The sequence below is a fragment of the Amblyomma mixtum genome, chromosome 2, assembly GCF_055824585.1.
Source record: "Amblyomma mixtum isolate Tamu chromosome 2, ASM5582458v1, whole genome shotgun sequence".
In the NCBI taxonomy this organism is placed as follows: domain Eukaryota; kingdom Metazoa; phylum Arthropoda; class Arachnida; order Ixodida; family Ixodidae; genus Amblyomma; species Amblyomma mixtum.
This window is the reverse complement of record NC_143013.1, coordinates 308,322,323-308,340,304: the sequence shown is the minus strand read 5'-3', so window position 1 is coordinate 308,340,304 and position 17,982 is coordinate 308,322,323. Positions and strand designations below refer to the sequence as shown.

The 17,982-nt window shown below is 44.1% G+C and overlaps 1 protein-coding gene across 1 annotated transcript in view; it reads right to left on the bottom strand.

Moving 5' to 3' along the window:
- The window catches only part of LOC149364887 (pleckstrin homology domain-containing family M member 2-like), a 35,894-nt gene that overhangs the window by 15,107 nt on the left and 2,805 nt on the right, over nt 1-17,982 (bottom strand). Inside the window, exons 3-9 of the mRNA XM_089574847.1 lie at nt 12,858-13,092; nt 11,813-11,875; nt 10,079-10,180; nt 7,211-8,046; nt 4,960-5,029; nt 3,856-4,014; nt 2,376-2,461 (exon numbers count right to left, since the gene is read on the bottom strand). Coding sequence (XP_089430973.1) covers nt 2,376-2,461; nt 3,856-4,014; nt 4,960-5,029; nt 7,211-8,046; nt 10,079-10,180; nt 11,813-11,875; nt 12,858-13,092 — 1,551 coding nt within the window. The remainder of the gene's footprint in view (nt 1-2,375; nt 2,462-3,855; nt 4,015-4,959; nt 5,030-7,210; nt 8,047-10,078; nt 10,181-11,812; nt 11,876-12,857; nt 13,093-17,982) is intronic.

Genomic DNA, 17,982 nt, shown 5'->3' with positions numbered 1-17,982 from the left:
CTCAAGCTGCTTATTGCTTGCATGGGTGTTTGCAAGAATATCTGAACACAGCTGAATGAAAACAAAAGTTAAACTGACGTTTGATAATGAAGAAGGCCGGCACATTTCTCCCCTGCTAAGCACATATACAACACACAGGCCAGGCAGTAACAACCTAGCAAAGACTTTTGGTGGATTTTCATCCAGTGTATTTGAAATCTCACGACAACGAGCCAATTTTTGAAGAACAGTCTGCTGAATGAATACTGCCAATAATTTTGCATGCCATTAAAGTACTATAGACACCAAATTTTTTCTTCCGTTTTCTTATTTAAAATGATGCGTTAGACATTATTATTGTCACAGACCAGTGGAATGTGTCTCGTCAGGAATTCTCTCGGGGCTCAGCCATCGGCGAATGAAGCCGACACTGGAATTCCAGGAGTGGTATGTTCTAGAGCGGTGGTACGGGTGCGCTGTTTTTTTTTTTTTAAAGTAGGGAATGCAGGCATAGCCGACTCGGCGACGCCTGCCACGGAAGACCTTTTGCGTTCCCTCCTGCTCTCCCGCGCGGCACTCCGAGGGAACTTCGCGGTTTAATGCGTCCCCTCTGCCCCGTCGTCACCGCGTTGACAAAAGCGCCCCGATGATGAGGGAAAGGGAAGAAGTATGCTATCTGCCGGCCCGTCCAGGTTGCAGGGGGCGGTTGGCACAGTCGGGAGGAAATAGGCAGCTGAAGAGGTTGGGTGGTGTGTTTGCGGGCGTGGAGGGCCGAGTTACCGCACCGAGGCACGCGTTCCATCGCACAAGGCCCGCCGCCATCGAGCCATCGTCGCATCCACAACCACCCGAACCAGAGTCATCGCCGCAGCCCCCGTATGTGAATTGTCCGTCGGACTTTCTGTTCTTTTTCCTACCTAACTTTTTGTATATTACTTCTTTTCATGCCCTGTACGCCTTCTTGTTCTCTGTAGTTGGATTTGTGTGTTCTTTGTATTGTCTGTCTCTCTTGCTTGTCGCGTTTCGTGTTTTGTATAGTTTTTCGGCTACTCCTCTGTTTGTTTTTACATGTTTTTGTGTTTTCCTGCATGCGATTAAATATTTGTTTTAAACCCGCAACCCCTTGAGTTCCTTTGGAGTACTGACGCACCGACACACGTGCACCACGCACGGGCTGACCGACCTCAAAAAAATTAATGTTGTACAACGCTCGCTTTTAGGCCACAGGAGAGCATAAAGCGGCCCCTGTGCCTCAGCGGCTTGCACCAGGCAGCCGGTTGACGGGCGATAGTTGTGACAATTATACATTATACCACGTGATGTTGGCCTTCGACTGCTAAACAATCTATAATTGAATTTCTTCTCAACAGTGTCCTGGTTTCATCAACCAAACAATGGCTGTGACATGTAGTTGATATTTAAGTCCCGTGAGGCATGAAAAAAATGAAAAAATCGGCACTATAACTGTCGACACGTTGTTTGTTGTCATTCCAGCTCTTGAAGCGGGCTGGTTTAAGTGGGGACGAGGGTCTTAAACCTAACTTCTTTATTTATGGCTAGAATCTCATGAAATTTTGCACACAAATGTGTTTTCCTCTTCTGATTCCAAATATGTAGTCATATTTGAGCTGGTGGTCTTAAATCTTACAAAGCCTAGAATGTCATTAGGTAATTTCTTACGCAGCTTTAATGAACTTTCTCATTGCATTTTATTGCTTTTATTTACATGAACTGATCGCCAGAGAGTTCCTATACCCGGTGACATTCTTCGTTTTTCTCTAAAGGCACATCATCGTGATAACTATGTCGAGAGTAAAATGTCGCAGTATCTGACACTGCAACTCATTAAGGTAATTTTAAATTGCTATTTATACGTGGCCTAAACAAAAAAAGTAAGAATGTCATTGGGTATGGGAATTCACTGGCTATCAATTCATGTAATTCAAAGCAACAAAATGTGATGAGAAAGTTCATTAAAGCTACGTAAGAAATTACCTAATTACACTCTAGAATTTAAGATAACTTTTGATCTAAGACTACCAGCTCTATTATGACTACATTTTTGGAATCAGAAGAGAAAAACACACCTGTGTGCAAAATTCCATGACATTCTAGCCACAAATAAAAAGGTCAGCTTTAAGACCCTCGTCCCCCCTTAATTTATTTATTTATTACCTCAAAGGCCCCGGTTGTGGGGCATTACATGAGGGATGTAATTACATGAGGGATGTAAGTGTTGTAGTTGACTGAAACTACATATCGGTGTTTGTATTGCAGTTTTCTTCGTCCTCAAGTGATTTAAAGGTCAAATATATGTCACTGTTCGAACCGTGCCTTAAAAATTACAAGCATAAACATACCAAAGCACCACCACATGAACAGTACTCTTGACGTACCTTGTCAGCTCGGCATAACCAGTGGCTACATCTATCTTCTCTTCAGAGCTAAATGTCAGGGAGAAACCCTGGTAGTTTAGCCAGACCTAGAGACACATGAAAGTGTAGAGCGCATTAATTTTTTCCGAGTCAAACCCACACAAAAAATTGCAAAGCAGAATACACAACTGCTGGACATGGTCAATGCATCTGCAGGGAAAACCAGGAGCTTCGCCTGGCACAATGCACAGCCTGGCAACCAATGCTGCCATACCTACATTGGTACCCCATTTTACAAATTTCACGATAAGATGCAAGGTGCGATTGGGTGTAAACACAATCGAAATATTACAGTGCAAAATCAACACCTAGAAAATCATCAAGAATATGCACAATTCGAAGCAGTATAGCCACTGCTTAGTAGTAGTGTAAACTACTCAAGAGTATTCCGCACATTTAACAAGTTTTTTAATGCAGATTTCCGATACTTCAACATTGGATGTATCAATGTGCATTATACACTGTCATGCCCCAAGGGCAATCTCGTAGATTTAGATGTAGACCTCCGTAGTTCCTTGTATCCATCATGTACTCAACATATGCACATAACACTGGAACGAAGCATGCAGAACCATCTTACTATAGTCATCTTCAAACACAGATATACAGCAATGCTATATCATCATCAAGCATGCAGTGATAACCACTACAGTGATAATAATTCATCAGCTAATGCATACCATGTAGCCACGCACTACCAAATCACCATGACACAAAGCAGAGAACAGCAACGTTGCTAGCATCAGCTACCAATAACACATCTTAACTTCAGGTATGATTTCAGTGCACTTACCATAATACAGTCAATGTACAAGCAACAATTTGAACACAAAATTTCCTATATGAGAAAAATTAGTCCATACACCTGCATCCAGCCACTGATAAGCATCAGCCAAAATTATGATATTTGCAAACTTTTGCATGCCTTACCACATCCACATGCATTAATCGCTTCCATAAATGCTGTACTCTACCTACAATAGTTCTTAAAATCTGCTGAGTCCTGTAATGAAGCGCTTCATGGCCCCATAAGTTGCTAAATCAAGGTTACTCCAACGATACGAGCAGTGCCATTAAAACTGAACCAAATGCACTAATAAAAGCCGGTATGCTAGCTTATGGGCGTGTATTAGCCACTAAAATAACTAACTTCTACAACCACTAATTAAAAACAAATTAATAAAATATCTCAGCTGTTGTGCTGGCATAGCATTTGTCCTTTAAGCCAGCTAATCAGTCAGAAAATCGACAAGTGCTGGTAACAAGCACTTCAGTGTCATTAAACAAGTTTTTAATCAAAAGCTGGCCAAAAATTCAAAAGAACACTGCTTGCACACATTACATGAACGACCAGCAGCAGCAAAGTGCTACTGTAGTGCCGCAATTTTTCACAGTGAATGAATGAAAAAGCTGGCAAGTCTCGTGCGAAAGAGCCACGCACCGTGACAACTTTTACTTCACTGAGGCGCGCTGAGAAGTCCTTGATAAACTGGTTCACCTCCGCCCCTGGCCGAAGCATGTACAGAAAGTGGTTGGTCATCAGGATGTAAATGGCCTCAAGCTTTCCTCTCCCATCGAAGCACTTCCATGCCAAGAACATCTGCACACACACATACAGGGGACAACAATGAGAGACAATGAAAGCTATGTTAATAAAATTAATATAAAAAAACCCTTGTACAACATGTTTCAGCAAAGGTGAAGCAGAATTTTTTCATATAGGCTTTTCAAGGCATATTGATGGCGTCTGCGGCATTGCGATACTGCCGCAATACTGTACCGGTGTTGGCGCACATAAGAAAACAGGCGAACCATGTTGACTAGTAGAATCATTAACCAAATTATAACAGTTAACTTTATAATTATCGCAGCTAGGTGCCTAGTTGTAATCAGATATTTGTAGCTGGCCGTTATTAATAACCATATCACATTTTAGAATTTCAAAAAAACCCAATCAGCCTTGGCGCAGTGGTTTAACAAATTTTGGCTGTCGCGGGCACGTTTGAAACAATGTGCTTCTTTGACGAGCCCTGTAATGCCCACTAGTTTTTCATGTCACTCCTTGTCATGTGTCATGTGTACACGTGTCATGTGACTTCTCTCTGGCCTGCTCTCGAGTAGCAAGCAGTGGCAAGTCAGTGGCGAGCAGCTCAGTGTGGCTGGAAAAAGAAAGTCACATGGCACAGGCACTATGTAACAGTAACGCAGCCTGGCCTAAGTGACTAGCCTAAGAAGTGACTAATAGTATCGTTAGAAGAGCAAATGTGGTGTCACTTTCAGTAAGTACAGCTAAGTGCTAAGTGCACCTATGCAACCACCCTTAGGCACTACACTCAAGCAAGTTCAACACCTGAACAAAACCCTCATAATCATAAAAAAAAAGCAGGAACTTGGGTGCTGTTAATGAGGTAAACTGAACAGACCATGCTAAACAATTTAAAACCTATTTCACACGAGCACCATTAATTATGAGGCACAAAACCCATGCTCTCCTGGCAACACTGTCAGTTGGGAAATTGACTAGAGAGAACTATCACTTCCTTACCTTGTACAACTTCTCATCGTCAGAGTCGAATATTTCTAGCGTCAAGAAGAGAAGCGCATTGTTTTCCACCCTGAAACAGTAACAGGTACAGTGTAATATCAAAGCAAAATAGCTCTAACCATGTAAATGAATAGGTGAATCCCATACGTGCAGTAAAGCTAGGATGTGGCAAGCAGAATTGCTCGTTATGGTGCTGATTACGGGAATGACCAACAAAAAAACCCACGCAGACTCCGCGAAAAACACAAGCAATAAGTTCAATAACTTCAAGCAATAACTTCAAAGAGGCCATTACCAATGTCTTTTAACCACTGAGAATGCCCTTCTGAAACTTGCATTTATGATCATTTTAGATCTGACGAAGATGTATCTCGGAGTGCTTTTATATCTGCATGCATGAATTTTAAACATATGTATATGTATGTAAGGTGCTATTTGTTCAATGCACTGTAACCATTTCTGTAATTTGCTTTTGCCCTCCCTGCTTGGACCAAAAAGGTCTGCAGTATCATGTAAATAAACAAAATAAATAAATAAAAGGTTTGTACATGGAGTATTAAGTAAGGGTCTGGCAGTCCCTAAAGACAACAAGAATCCCTTAATTTTCATCATCGTTACCACGAATGGGACCACTGATCGTTCCAGGACTCATTGCAAGGTTGCACCCTATATAAAAGAACATTTTGTATAGAGAAGTTTACCCATAAGGCACATATCATCCAAGAGTACCATCATCAAACGGTGCTGAAGAGTTTGCATATAGGAAAGGTACTGCTACTTCAATGCACAATATTTACCCAGTTTTGTTTTATCTTTTTGATTACAAACATGCCTTCTGTTCCAGAAGACACTAACTAAATTTAGTTATGATCAAGGATAGAATAGTACTCATGCATGACGAATAAGTAGTTCAATTTGATGTTTTACATGTCATGCAACCCTTATCCCCATAAGCAACAGAATTCAGACCTCTACCCTGTTATGCAGTGCAGCTATTTATGCCTCAACATACTTCTTATACAGTTAATCCTGAATTTTCTCAAAGTACAGAACCACGCATTTCATTGCATCCTGCACAAGGCAAGATGAGTATGTGTTGGGGGTAAAAATATAACCGACGCATTTAAAACACGTCGTACACATTTTCTGGCTTTTATTTTTTATAGTAAATGCACCCTTTATCCCTCCATCACATTCGGTAACAGTGGTTCCCACTATTCGCAGCTCACTCCTCATTCAAAGTACAATGCACAGAGGTCACAAACTCAGTTCATGCCAGCACCGTACTGCGTTTCCTTTGCTGTCACTAAACATTTGTCTACATTTAAAATTTTAGCTCGACACCTTACACACAATGCTACAGCTTGCTTATGCTTCTTTCATTAACAGCTGCAGGTGGTCACTGACGCGTCTGACCACTAGCCAACTTCTTTCCAAAAACCTTGCTCTTACAGGACAGTTTTCGTAAGCTAAGAGAAATCGTACCAACTTTCCAGAACAATGAAAGCAAGCCGGCACACAGGAGACAAGGGCACTAATGCCACAACTGTGCAACAGTCGTCATTCATTTGTTCTGCAATCCTTTGCTTAAAGGTGCAGTGAAGAGGAATCTGAACTCGTCTTTTTGCCGCGGGAACTCCATCTGCACGTTCCGAGCATTCTTAGAAACTTCGATTTATTGCCCTGTGTGGCCGATTTCCCTAATTAAATCGAATTAATGTCCGGCTCCCGCCTTTTTTTTCGAATTCTCCCCCGTACGGTGGGCGGAGTCGACCAACGCGTGGAGTGCCTTTCACCCAGTCCCGTGGCGGCTTGCCGCTCTGCCATCGGCGGAGTAATACGTAGTAGTCCGTAGAAGCAAATAGTCCACGCGTATTTTTATTTCTGCAAGCTTATTTTGCGGCTATATTATCTGCGAATGAAACTATTTATTCACAGAAACCTAAAAAACAAAATAAAGCGGAGCTGGCTGAAAGGCACTCTACATGTTGGTCGACTCCGCCCACCGTAGGGGGGAGAATTCGAAAAAAAAAGGCGGGAGACGGACGTTAATTCAATTTAATTAGGGAAATCGGCCACACAGGGCCATAAATCGAAGTTTCTAAGAATGCTCAGAACGTGTAGATTGAGTTCCCGCGGGAAAAAGACGAGTTCAGATTCCTCTTCAGTGCACCTTTAATCACTGGTCCTCAAAGTACCACAAACCTAGATGCTACGAAACAAAACAACAAAGAAAACTTTCATTGCTTACTTGATGTCAAGTCCTTCTTTCTTGCTTGTGTCTATGACGAGCTCTGCCTCAATGGACGCAGACTTTTGAGGCTCTGCAGCCTTTTCTTCTGCACCGGAACCCTTTTCAGAGCTTACGTCCTCACAAATCACATTCGAGGCAGACTTCTCTTGGCGGTCATAGATGGAAAACATTTCGTCCTTTTGCTCACACTCAACTGCCGCCACCTCCTCCTCCTTGACCTCGTCACCCTCACAACCATCCGGTGCCCCTCTGTCCCCTTCCACAAATGCGTAACAGCCAGAGTCCCTCATGGAACCAGCCGATTCAGTCATCGCTGCAAAACGCCCCACATCTGCCCCACCTTGCTCGCTGCACGGGGCACCTTGCAAGCAGACTGCAGGACGATGCTTGGCACCGAGTTCCGACCCAAATGAAGTGCACACTTTGCTGTCCACTTCAACATTCTTTACTTCGCTGGCTATCGAGAGCACGGTGCTGGCAGCTTCGTTGCTGTGTGTTGAAGAAGATGTTCTCCTCCTTGCGCCGTTGTGGCCCGCTTTCTTGCGACGAGTCAGCACAACTCGCGTGACCTCAAGCTCTATGTCAGCATCCTCCCTGTGGTCACCTGAGGGTGGTGGAACAACATCCATGTTGATGATGCGTCGGATGCGTTCTCGGTCCAAAAAGGCAACACAGTCAGCACAGCCACAGGTGTCGGGAACATGCACTTCTTCGGCAGGTGAGGCCAGAGAAGATAGTGTGGCACAGGAGACATGGGTGCTGTGGATGCCCGAGTCGTCCTCACGAGAGCTGGTTGAGCTGTCCGTTGATGAGATGGTCATTACGGACACTCCCTGCAGGCAGGAGATGAGCTGCATTACAAGATTGCACTCAAGACAGCGCTAACATCAATGCCCTCCTCAGGAATAAACCACAAATTTAGGGATCCCTCTCAACACATGCAGCTGGCATCAGGCCACTGGTTAATTCTGGCAAAACCTGACTGCTTGTGAGCATTGTTGTGTTTCTACCCCCCCTCCCCAATTCTCTTTGTGTGTTCCTGTCACACCTGTGTCCACTTAGGCCATGCTCAGAGCCAGTGCGTCGTTCTGCGAAAGTGATCTTCAGGCACGCGCTCCCATGCAACCTCATAATAGGTGGAAACGAACACGAGGGACGTATTCAACTCCTGGATTCCTGGTACCACCACTTCTGCCTAGCTGCCACGACGTGTCTTCCGGAGTTCCCCTTAAACGTCACCCAAGGCACCCAAGTATTGGCCCTGCGACTTTGTGTGTGCATCTGTCAGGGTAACAATGACTCAAACGCCAGCTGCCACCTGCGGAGACGAGCGTCTGCCAAGCGCCTGCCATTCAACCGGTCCTAGCTCTTTTGTCAACCGCGGGGTGACGCCGCGGCAGGTGTTCGCCTTTGGGGCATTTCCTTGGAACAAGATATGAAATCCACCTGGCCGGAAACGACTAGCCCATCAACATGCTCTTCTGGACATTTCCGAGTATCCAAGGGCCTCAGCGGATGAAGCGAGTTGACGACGCTGTAGGTGTTCGCCCTTGACGTTTCCTTGGAACAAAGATATGGAATCCACCTGGCCGGAAACGACTAGCCCGTCAACACGCTCTTCTGGACATTTCCGAGTATCCAGGGGCCTCAGCCGAGGAAGACGACGAAGCGGTGAACGACCTTGGAGCACCCGGACGAAGTCCCTACGATTGGTTGAAAAAGGCGGGAAGATCTCGGGAGGGTCTATTTAAGGCGCTCGAGCCGTTCATTGGAAAGCCATTCCCGGAGCCATTCCCGGAGCGACTCCCTGAGCGTTACGCTCAACGTTTCCCTGAGACTTCTCAGTTTTTACCTGGTTTGTCAATTTTGTAAATAATCATGTAAAAATGTAAATACAGTTTTTCCTTCACTTCCCCTACTCCCCGTCTCCGGCCCACGTCCCTTCCTCCTTCGGCACTGCGGCGGTGCTCCTGGACCCGATGCCTGGTGGGACACGCTACTAGCTCGGCAAAAACATATCAGCATATACTGCAAGTCCTAGACAATTATGCAAGGCCTAGTACAATTCCCCATTTTAAAGGCATTCAAAGCAATGTCATAGTGGGGGGTTTCTAAACATTTCAGCTTTGGAAAACTACCATCTTTCAAAAAAGGGGAAAAGCATCTCCATGCATGCCAGCCAAATTACATAGGGTCTTGCAGCCGCTCAATAAATATTTGCAATCAATGCAATCTGGCCGCAGCAACACAATAATCTACGTCTGCAAATGTACGCAATGAAGTTGGTAAAGAAAAATGGTATACATCAATTTTTCCAGTCCAGGAAGTTAAAAGTGCAAACAAACCTACGAATTCCTTGAGACACCATAGTAAAAATTTATTATTGCCACAAGAACATAACACACACCAGACCACAGTAAAAATCTATTATTGCCATAAAAACATAACCACAATAACCCCAAGGAGACTCTGTTCATGTACAAAACCCATCTGCCTCTAATAAACTTATGTGCGGTGTAATGGTGGCAAAATGAATCATAGCATTCATAGGTCAGAATCCTCAGAATCGTAGCATTCATAGCTCCCTAAATGAAATAAGTTTATAACAGGACATCTTGCACTGCATGGCAAACTGGTTTTACTATAAGCACAGCTAAATAACAATGCTTGGAATAACAATGCAACTTTCAATGCCTGTTGTACTCACAATTATTGTAACGCTTGCAAGCTCAGATACTCGAGACTGCCTAAAGGAAGACCATGTGCAAAACACCGTGCGATGTCTCTGGCACACGCATCTGGCAAAAGACTACAAATTCTGTATGCTGAGCACCAAAGAAATATGTAGATATGCAAACCTCTCACCTGTGGCAGTGCCACAACGTCTTCACTGCCAGAACAGAGCAAAGACTGCTGGCACATTGCAATCTTCTTCCAGGCGTCAGTATCGTCCAAGAGAGAATTATTCTGAGAGGAATAGAACAAACACGCGTTTCTCACTGTATGACAAAATATGATGCAGAGAATACCCCATGCAGTGAGTTCAAGCATAGCTGGATTATTCTGTTTCCTTCAGTCAGGCACTGCAGTAACAGAGAGTGTGTCACTCAATCTATTTGCATCTACATGTATATCGGAACTAGGCACGGGGTACACAAGGCAACCAAGGTCTCGGGGGTATGCAAACCATGAGTAAACTATGCTGCTGCACTACTTAATTATGCACACCTTCCGCTGCAACTCTTGCTTTGTGCACACTTCATTTCTTTATATCTCTGGGCATGTCTGCTGCCCTGCTTCCATCAGGCTTGCAACAAACACACAATAGACATAAGGTGCTGCTTCTACATAGAGTTGCAACACTTGACACCTATTTCCAATGTTGGTGGTCTAAGGAGGCATAATTCGCTGGACTATTTTGCAGAGTTCACCAATGCGAAAGGAAAGGCACGCTTTTTTTTTGTCCATTGCAACTGCCTGCCCATCTTTTTGTGACTCAATCACAAAAAATGTAGACCCTCAATCAATTCACCACCAAACTGTGGTAGCATACGGTACAAACCTGCTACAGTAAACTCGGATATAGTATAGTGAAACTACAGTCCCATTGCCTGCAATGATGCAATTTCGTTTTCTTTGTGCGAGTATTTTTGTTTACTCAAGAAAAAAAAAATATGATCACTGTGTGCTATCTTTTATCAGTTCTTATGCAAATGGCAAAGGTGGTTACGTGCTTTGTTTCCATGCTTATACAGCATGTGCTTTCACTCGTAAATAAACTGTTGGAAGTCAGCAAGTCAGCACCCGTGGTGTCATTTCCATTTCTATGCCTACTGTCCTGTCTTATTTGCGCACTCCTACCTTTTATTTATTAATAAACAGACAAAGAAAAATAAAAAGTAAAGGGCAAAGAAAGACTACAAGTAGTCGAATCCTTAGCAAAAGGTTATTTGGGCTAATTCATGATGCACTGTAAGCACTGGCCTACAAAACACAACAGGTGCACAGCTTAATGCATCCTCCTAAGAGGTCAATAAAAGTAATTCCTTCTCAGCTGAACAACTTGCAATTTGTGAAGTGGACTTCAAATTATTCGGGGCACAGTAAGCATAACGACAGGTTGGCATAATGCCATCTTAGTGTTAAAACACCCCGTAGCAAGGGATGCAGAAAAGAGGGATAAGGCTTTTGACTAACACATCATTATGCATATTTTTAGTTTGTGTTGATGCCCTAATGAACATAAGCCCAATTCAGCAGATTTCTTCCAAGTTAATATCTAATACACATTAAATGGCTGCCTAACATTTTTCATACTACCAGAGTCCTTCAAAGCTTAATACTCGTCAGGATCAACCACTTGGTCAAATTTTTTGCCAGGCTTGCCAGAAAGAAAGATTTATGCAAGCACACCGAATTTCTTTGGAGGAAAAATTCTAGAGGCCCGTGTACTGTGCGATGTCAGTGCACGTTAAAGAACCCCAGGTGGTCGAAATTTCCGGAGCCCTCCACTACGGCGTCTCTCATAGCCTTAGTTGCTTTGGGACGTTAAAACCCATAAACCAAACCAAACCAAGCAAGCACACCACAGTCAAATACCTGGTTCAACTTGAAAGGGACATATTCCAATCCTGATACCAAGGTGGCAAGCAGCTCCAAGTACTGCAAAAAAAAATTCAATGACCAATGATCAGAACAGCACTGGCAAGTAATGCATCATCCTTTGCATTGGTGCCTCATGAGCAACTAGTATAGTTAGCAGCTTTACAATATGCTCGATTCTCCACTTAAAAAATTGGCCGACAGATACCAAGCCTGCCCATTTAACACAACATTCTGCGACAGCAGTTTTCAGGATCCTCTCCACTGTGCTCAGCTACTGCGGCACGGTAGCACGGTCTTGTCAATTTTTGTTTTGCTGCAAGATTTTGCACACCGCTGGGTACAGAACATGACACGAAATTGAGGAGCGGTGGTGACAGTGCAAGCACTGACTTGCATTGCTACACCCAGAGGGCATCACGAATACGGGCCATTACTGCGACCAAGCAACGGCTGACCCAGTGGGGAGGTGTGGTGTGCAGACAGCCTGAGCCCCAAAAGTAGCCTCCCTTTACGCTGCCGAGGGCACTATCCTTCAGGGAGCCACCTCTCTGAGCGGGCGGTACCTTCCAGCAGTATGCATATGCAGGCATGCTGGGGGTCTCACTCTGTGTTTCTCCTCTTTCAACCACTCTACCTTTCTTTTTGTTCCAGCTGGAACACCAACACGTTGTCCACCCGATGCAAAGGGGATAGCCACCAGATAATAATCATCATCATGATGTTAGGCCAGCTCAGTGACGCAGCACTGCTCAGCTTCCCTCACACTCCTTCGTTTTCTAGGCCAGTGCCAACAGCGCCACAGAACCGAGGAATTTGCCCTTAAGTGCAATAAAGCTCTCCAGCCTCCTTAAAACACTATACACAGAGTCAAAGCTAACCATGGACACAAACGATTACACAATACTGCTGACCAAGGCTGCACAGCACATGATAGCTTTCCCTATTTTAATAAGAACTGATATGGCAGTGACACCTTCATGATGTGAGCAACTAGCCTAAACAAAGCACAGTGTGAACTGCACTGTTTAGCTGTTCTTACCTGTGGCTCTCTAAGGAGGGAGCTGTGTGAGTAGCCTTTTCGGAGCAGCCGCAAGTTCTGGCGAAATGACCGCATGTAGCTCTCCAAAAGTCCCCCATTTAGACTGGTCAGCAGCCAAGCACGCCCATATCCAAGATCTGTTGACACTGCTGGCAAGGAGATGATGTCTTGCTGTGCTGCAGGGTGCGTGAATTTGCGCACCCAGGGCCAGTAGCCCCACTGCGCTTCTTGCAGGCTAGGCAGGAAACACAAAGGCAAGGTGAGGACAACTGGCAGTGCGTAGCAGGAAAGTTAAGAAAAGGCGTTGTTCAAGACCAACAGCAACTATGAATGAGAGAATGTGCACAAGCTTTGGGTTGGGAACATGCGCAAAAAGAAAATACAGTAAGCCATCACTGCAATTGGAATTTAAATAATGCTTTAAGGACAGTACTGCACAGTTTCAACAACACAAGTGACTTTAATACGGTTGTTTTCTTCCACTGGGCACAAGGCATGAAACTAAAAAATTCCAAAATCTATATGGAAACTTGTGAACTAGAACTCACATTCCTGTTTCAATTCATCCAGCAAAGCACGAAGGAAATGTCTGCAAGGCAGTTCTTGTCTAAGAGGAAGCTTGCCCTCATAAAGTGACTTCAAGAAGTCAGTGACTGTACTAGACCGTTCGAGCAGGACTTTGACACATAGTTTACTATGTCCATACTACAGTGCAGATACCCCTGTTCATGCCCTGCTACAGACTATGAATAGCTCCTCTATTTGGACATGCAGATCAAGATGCACTGATGATAGGCACAGAACCTCAACAGAGGTATGGAGGCAGAAGAGAAAACTTCACGGGAAAAATAAACGCAGTGATGACAATAGCCTTACGCATTGCCTGAAAAAAGCTGAAAAAGCTGTAACTAGTCCCTTGCAAAAAGGCCTGAGTAAACACCACTAACTCGCATATTTTACGCTTTGATAGACATGCACCCAACTTGCTCATAATGGCACTTGTTTGTTCAGGAATTGTTTTAAGGCTCCCACTTCGCATTTCACAAACTTGGGTCAAGTGTTTGCGCCAACCCTGCTTGAACTGAACAATTGCAACAGATCTCTGCAATCATGCTAACACAGCCGCAGCAAATGTATGCTGCATGACCATAAGCATAGCTTTCCAAAACCAGACTGACAGGCCTATACATAAATAATGCCACAAAGACAGAAATTTGTTCAGATAAGTCCCGAAGCACCTCCTTCATGGTAGTTAAATGTTGTAGTCCAAATTATCCGACACAAAAATGACACTTCCAAGCTCAGCGGCAAATGCATCATCTCACTCTAAAAAGATGGCTTGCCTTTTGTGCAGCAGTCTGAAATCTCTGCTCTCACTTAGTAAAGCGTGTCGACATATGACACGAAGCCTCTTCCCCACACCATGAAACTTCGGCATTAGCGGCAGAAGCATGCACACAATGGCAAACCACAGTTTGCAGCAGTGAAGCAAAAAGAGTGAACCGAGTGTGAGGTGCAAAACCATGTGAAAAAAAGGAGAGGAAATGAAATGCAGTGCCCTGATGCATCACTGGAGCATCAATTATGCCGGGAGAGTAGCAGCTTTCAGCATGCTGCAAATGGCTGGAGGAAAAGAGATAGCCTCAAAGACACCAAGAAAGACATGCTATGGTTCTTCACAACTCTGTCAATCAAAAATATGCCTAAAAAATTCTTACACAAAAATCCTGTGCAACTGTGACCTTTCACACTTGAGCCATTTTTCGTAGCCTTTATACAAAATGCTCCAGGGTTCCTTTCAATTACTTAATTTAAAATATGCGGAAAAAAAAGAAAAACTTTGTTCACAAAGAGCCTCATCATTCAAGTCTCTTCATTATTCAATGAAAGCAACTGTGATATAATCACATTAATTGAGACTTAGCTTTTTCCATACACACAGGAAGATATATTCCCTGGCATAAGCAACTATAATATAAAGGCACGACTGTACTGATAAGAGAGGAAGTGACATTCTTGCCATGCCGGTCTCTCCATTTACTCAATGATTAGCGACTGCGATATCCTCACATCTAACCGAGACTTGGCTTTTCCAGTCATGTAGGATGATATTTTCTGTGACATAAGAGATGGTCATATATACAGGCTCACGATCACAATCAATGTGAGAGAGAGTCTCCCTCTCTTTCTCACATTGATATTAGAGGACGTGTTTTTCTTTCCATCAGGAAAATGCTTTAATAAGCTCTCATACATTCAAATTATGCCATTGAAATCATTTGGGTTGCCTGCATCACATCTTCAACAAGAATTTCATCTGATGTGTGCTATTGTCTAGCTAATTCCGATCTCTGTATATTCTGTGCTAATAGTAATAATGCTATCGTGCAATGTCCTTGTAATTACATTTATGAGGTGGGTGATTTCAATTTCTCTCATATTGCCTGGCCTAACTTATTTTTGTACGGTACTACTTCCACTGAATTTATAAATGTAATCGTGTATTTCAACTCGTTTCAAATAACTGACCGACCGACCAGAGTGGCAACATATTAGAACCAACTTTTACAAGGTCTCCAAATACTAAAGAATACATATTGTACTTCGACGGACTTAGTGTTAATCATGAAGCAGACAGCACAAATGAAGACGCACACAAAAGGACGACAACACTGGCTAGCAACTTGAGTTCTATTTGGGTGACATGTATAAATAGACCGATGATGCCAAAGGATATGAGAACACACACACCCCGAGAACAACTGCTAGGGAAAAGAACAAGACAATGATTATGCTACCAGTGAAAAATTCCCCAGGTTCAAAGCTTCAATTATTTCTCTATACTCTATAACGGTTCCTTGTAACCACTGTTTGTTTGTTTGTTTGTTTGTTTGTTCCTTCCTTCATTCATTCATTCATTCATTCATTCATTCATTCATTCATTCATTCAAATACCCTAAAGGCGTTCCAGAAGTGGGTACTTCATGGGGGGGGGGGGGGGGGGGATAATTTTGATCTGGCGGGGTTCTAAATTAATGCACTTTTGAAGGATTGAGATGGTGGCAGAGTGGTCTCTACCTTTCGCAAAATTTCGAATGGAGTTGCAGAGAATGTATTCGGCTTCAGTTGAGGTACTGGCTAAGGTGATCGCTGCCTCCGCTGCTTCTTCCACTTGCCATACTTTGGTGGTAATGGCTGTGAGGGGGTTGCCTAAGTTATCGACTGCCACCAAGAAAAAAATCTGCCCAGTTGGGATACTCTGGGACATCAATATGGACTGCCTCCTGGAGTGGGGAGTAGCTTTTTTGCAGCACATGCGCTCGAGCTTTGCATCTTGTGGCAGGTGGGGCGGTCAGGGTGCATGTTCTTTGGATGAGATTAATGATGAGTTGTTTGTAGATGTGTTGTGGAAGTTGTGTTGTAGGGCTGCGCGTGGAGCTGTGTCCTATTTGGAGCTCTTGGAGAATGAAGCGCCCCATGGGGGTTCGGCATAAGCACTCGTATTGGGCTCTGAGGTGGTCCTGTGCCAGTATGAGCGACGTGTTATGGACTTCCAGCCGAAGTAGTTTCTCCATGGGTGTGCGTTTGGGGAGGTGAAGAGCTGTTTTGCAGGCTTGCCTTATAAGACAGTCTACTTTCTCCCTCCCTGATGGGAGGAGGACAAGTATAAACTATGGGGCTTAGAATGGAAGACCTGGACCAAGCGTCTGAGGTCAGCTTGCTTCATACCCTGGTGTTTGTTTGCTATGAGGCAAATCGGTTGGTTGGTTTGGTTGGTTTATGGGGTTTAACGTCCCAAAGCGACTAAGGCTATGAGAGACGCCGTAGTGGAGGGCTCCGGAAATTTCGACCACCTGGGGTTCTTTGCACTGACATCGCACAGTACACGGGCCTCGAATTTCTCCTCCAAAGAAATTCAGCCGCCGAGGCCGGGATCGAACCCGCGTCTTTTGGGCCAGCAGCCGAGCACCATAGCCACTGAGCCACCGCGGCGGCTCTATGAGGCAAATCAAATGATTGGTTTGACTGACGCATGGTGTGAGTTGGTTTAGAGCAATGGTGTTTTTGCCGCTGTTTTGGATGTATATTCCTAGTACGCAGAGAGTGGGAACCTCCGGTACTGGGGTGCCATCCGCATATAATAGGAGGGGAGGGGGTCTTTCGTTTTGGGGCAGCCCCTGATATCTAGGAGTTGAAATTTTTGAGAAGAGCTAAGTGAGTTTTTTTTTTTTAAGTGTGAAGGTACTTGCTTAGTCTGTGTTAGATGATTCCGAATGAGTGGTTACGAGATGCAAGCTGATATGATAATACCATGTCGGATCCGACTGCAAACTGACTCCTAGGTATTTGTATGTGGTGGTAATGCTCAACAATATTGTTGTCTAAAAACTTTGAGGCTGGCCTACAAGAAGAGGAGTGTGTAAATGGTATGCACTAAATTTTAGTATGACTTAAGGCCATTTGCCAGTCTGAACACCACATAAACTCCATCTAGGCAGTTCCTTGCAGCACTACCAACCACCGTGAGCACTAACAAAACTGCGATGAGTGCAGAGGCAACATTCTGACGTTGCAGAATGCACTGCCAGTGTAAAATATGCATGTGGGATGGCGTACAATAAAAAAAAAAAAGCGTGTTTTGTAGCGTACTTGCGCCAAACGCTATTTCTAATCGAGCATTACCGTACACTCCCATTACATACACCATTTCCAGACTTTAGCATGCGTGGCTCTTGCCTACACTAAAAAGTTGTTTCCAAAATGGGGGCACCCTTTGAAGCCGGACCCTTCACTTCTGACTGGATTCGCCGTTGGTAGTGCCGCTTTCACAACGTTCACTGACCATATATGGGGCACCGGGCTCTCACTTCGTCTCATCTCAGCTATATCAAAATGTGTGAGCGATAAATCTGCTCAAGTTTTTTTTTTTAGAGTGACGATTCTGTCGCTTCTAGACTTAAGAGGAACGTCGATTTGTTGACAAAAATGGTTCCCATCCTAACAATAAGATGGCACCACTGGGTTGAGCTTACCTTATGTCTTCGTTTGCATACACTACCATGACAAAGGCCTAACATACCGCAAAATGCTAGCGTTTAGCGTATGTAAGCGTGCAACACTTCAT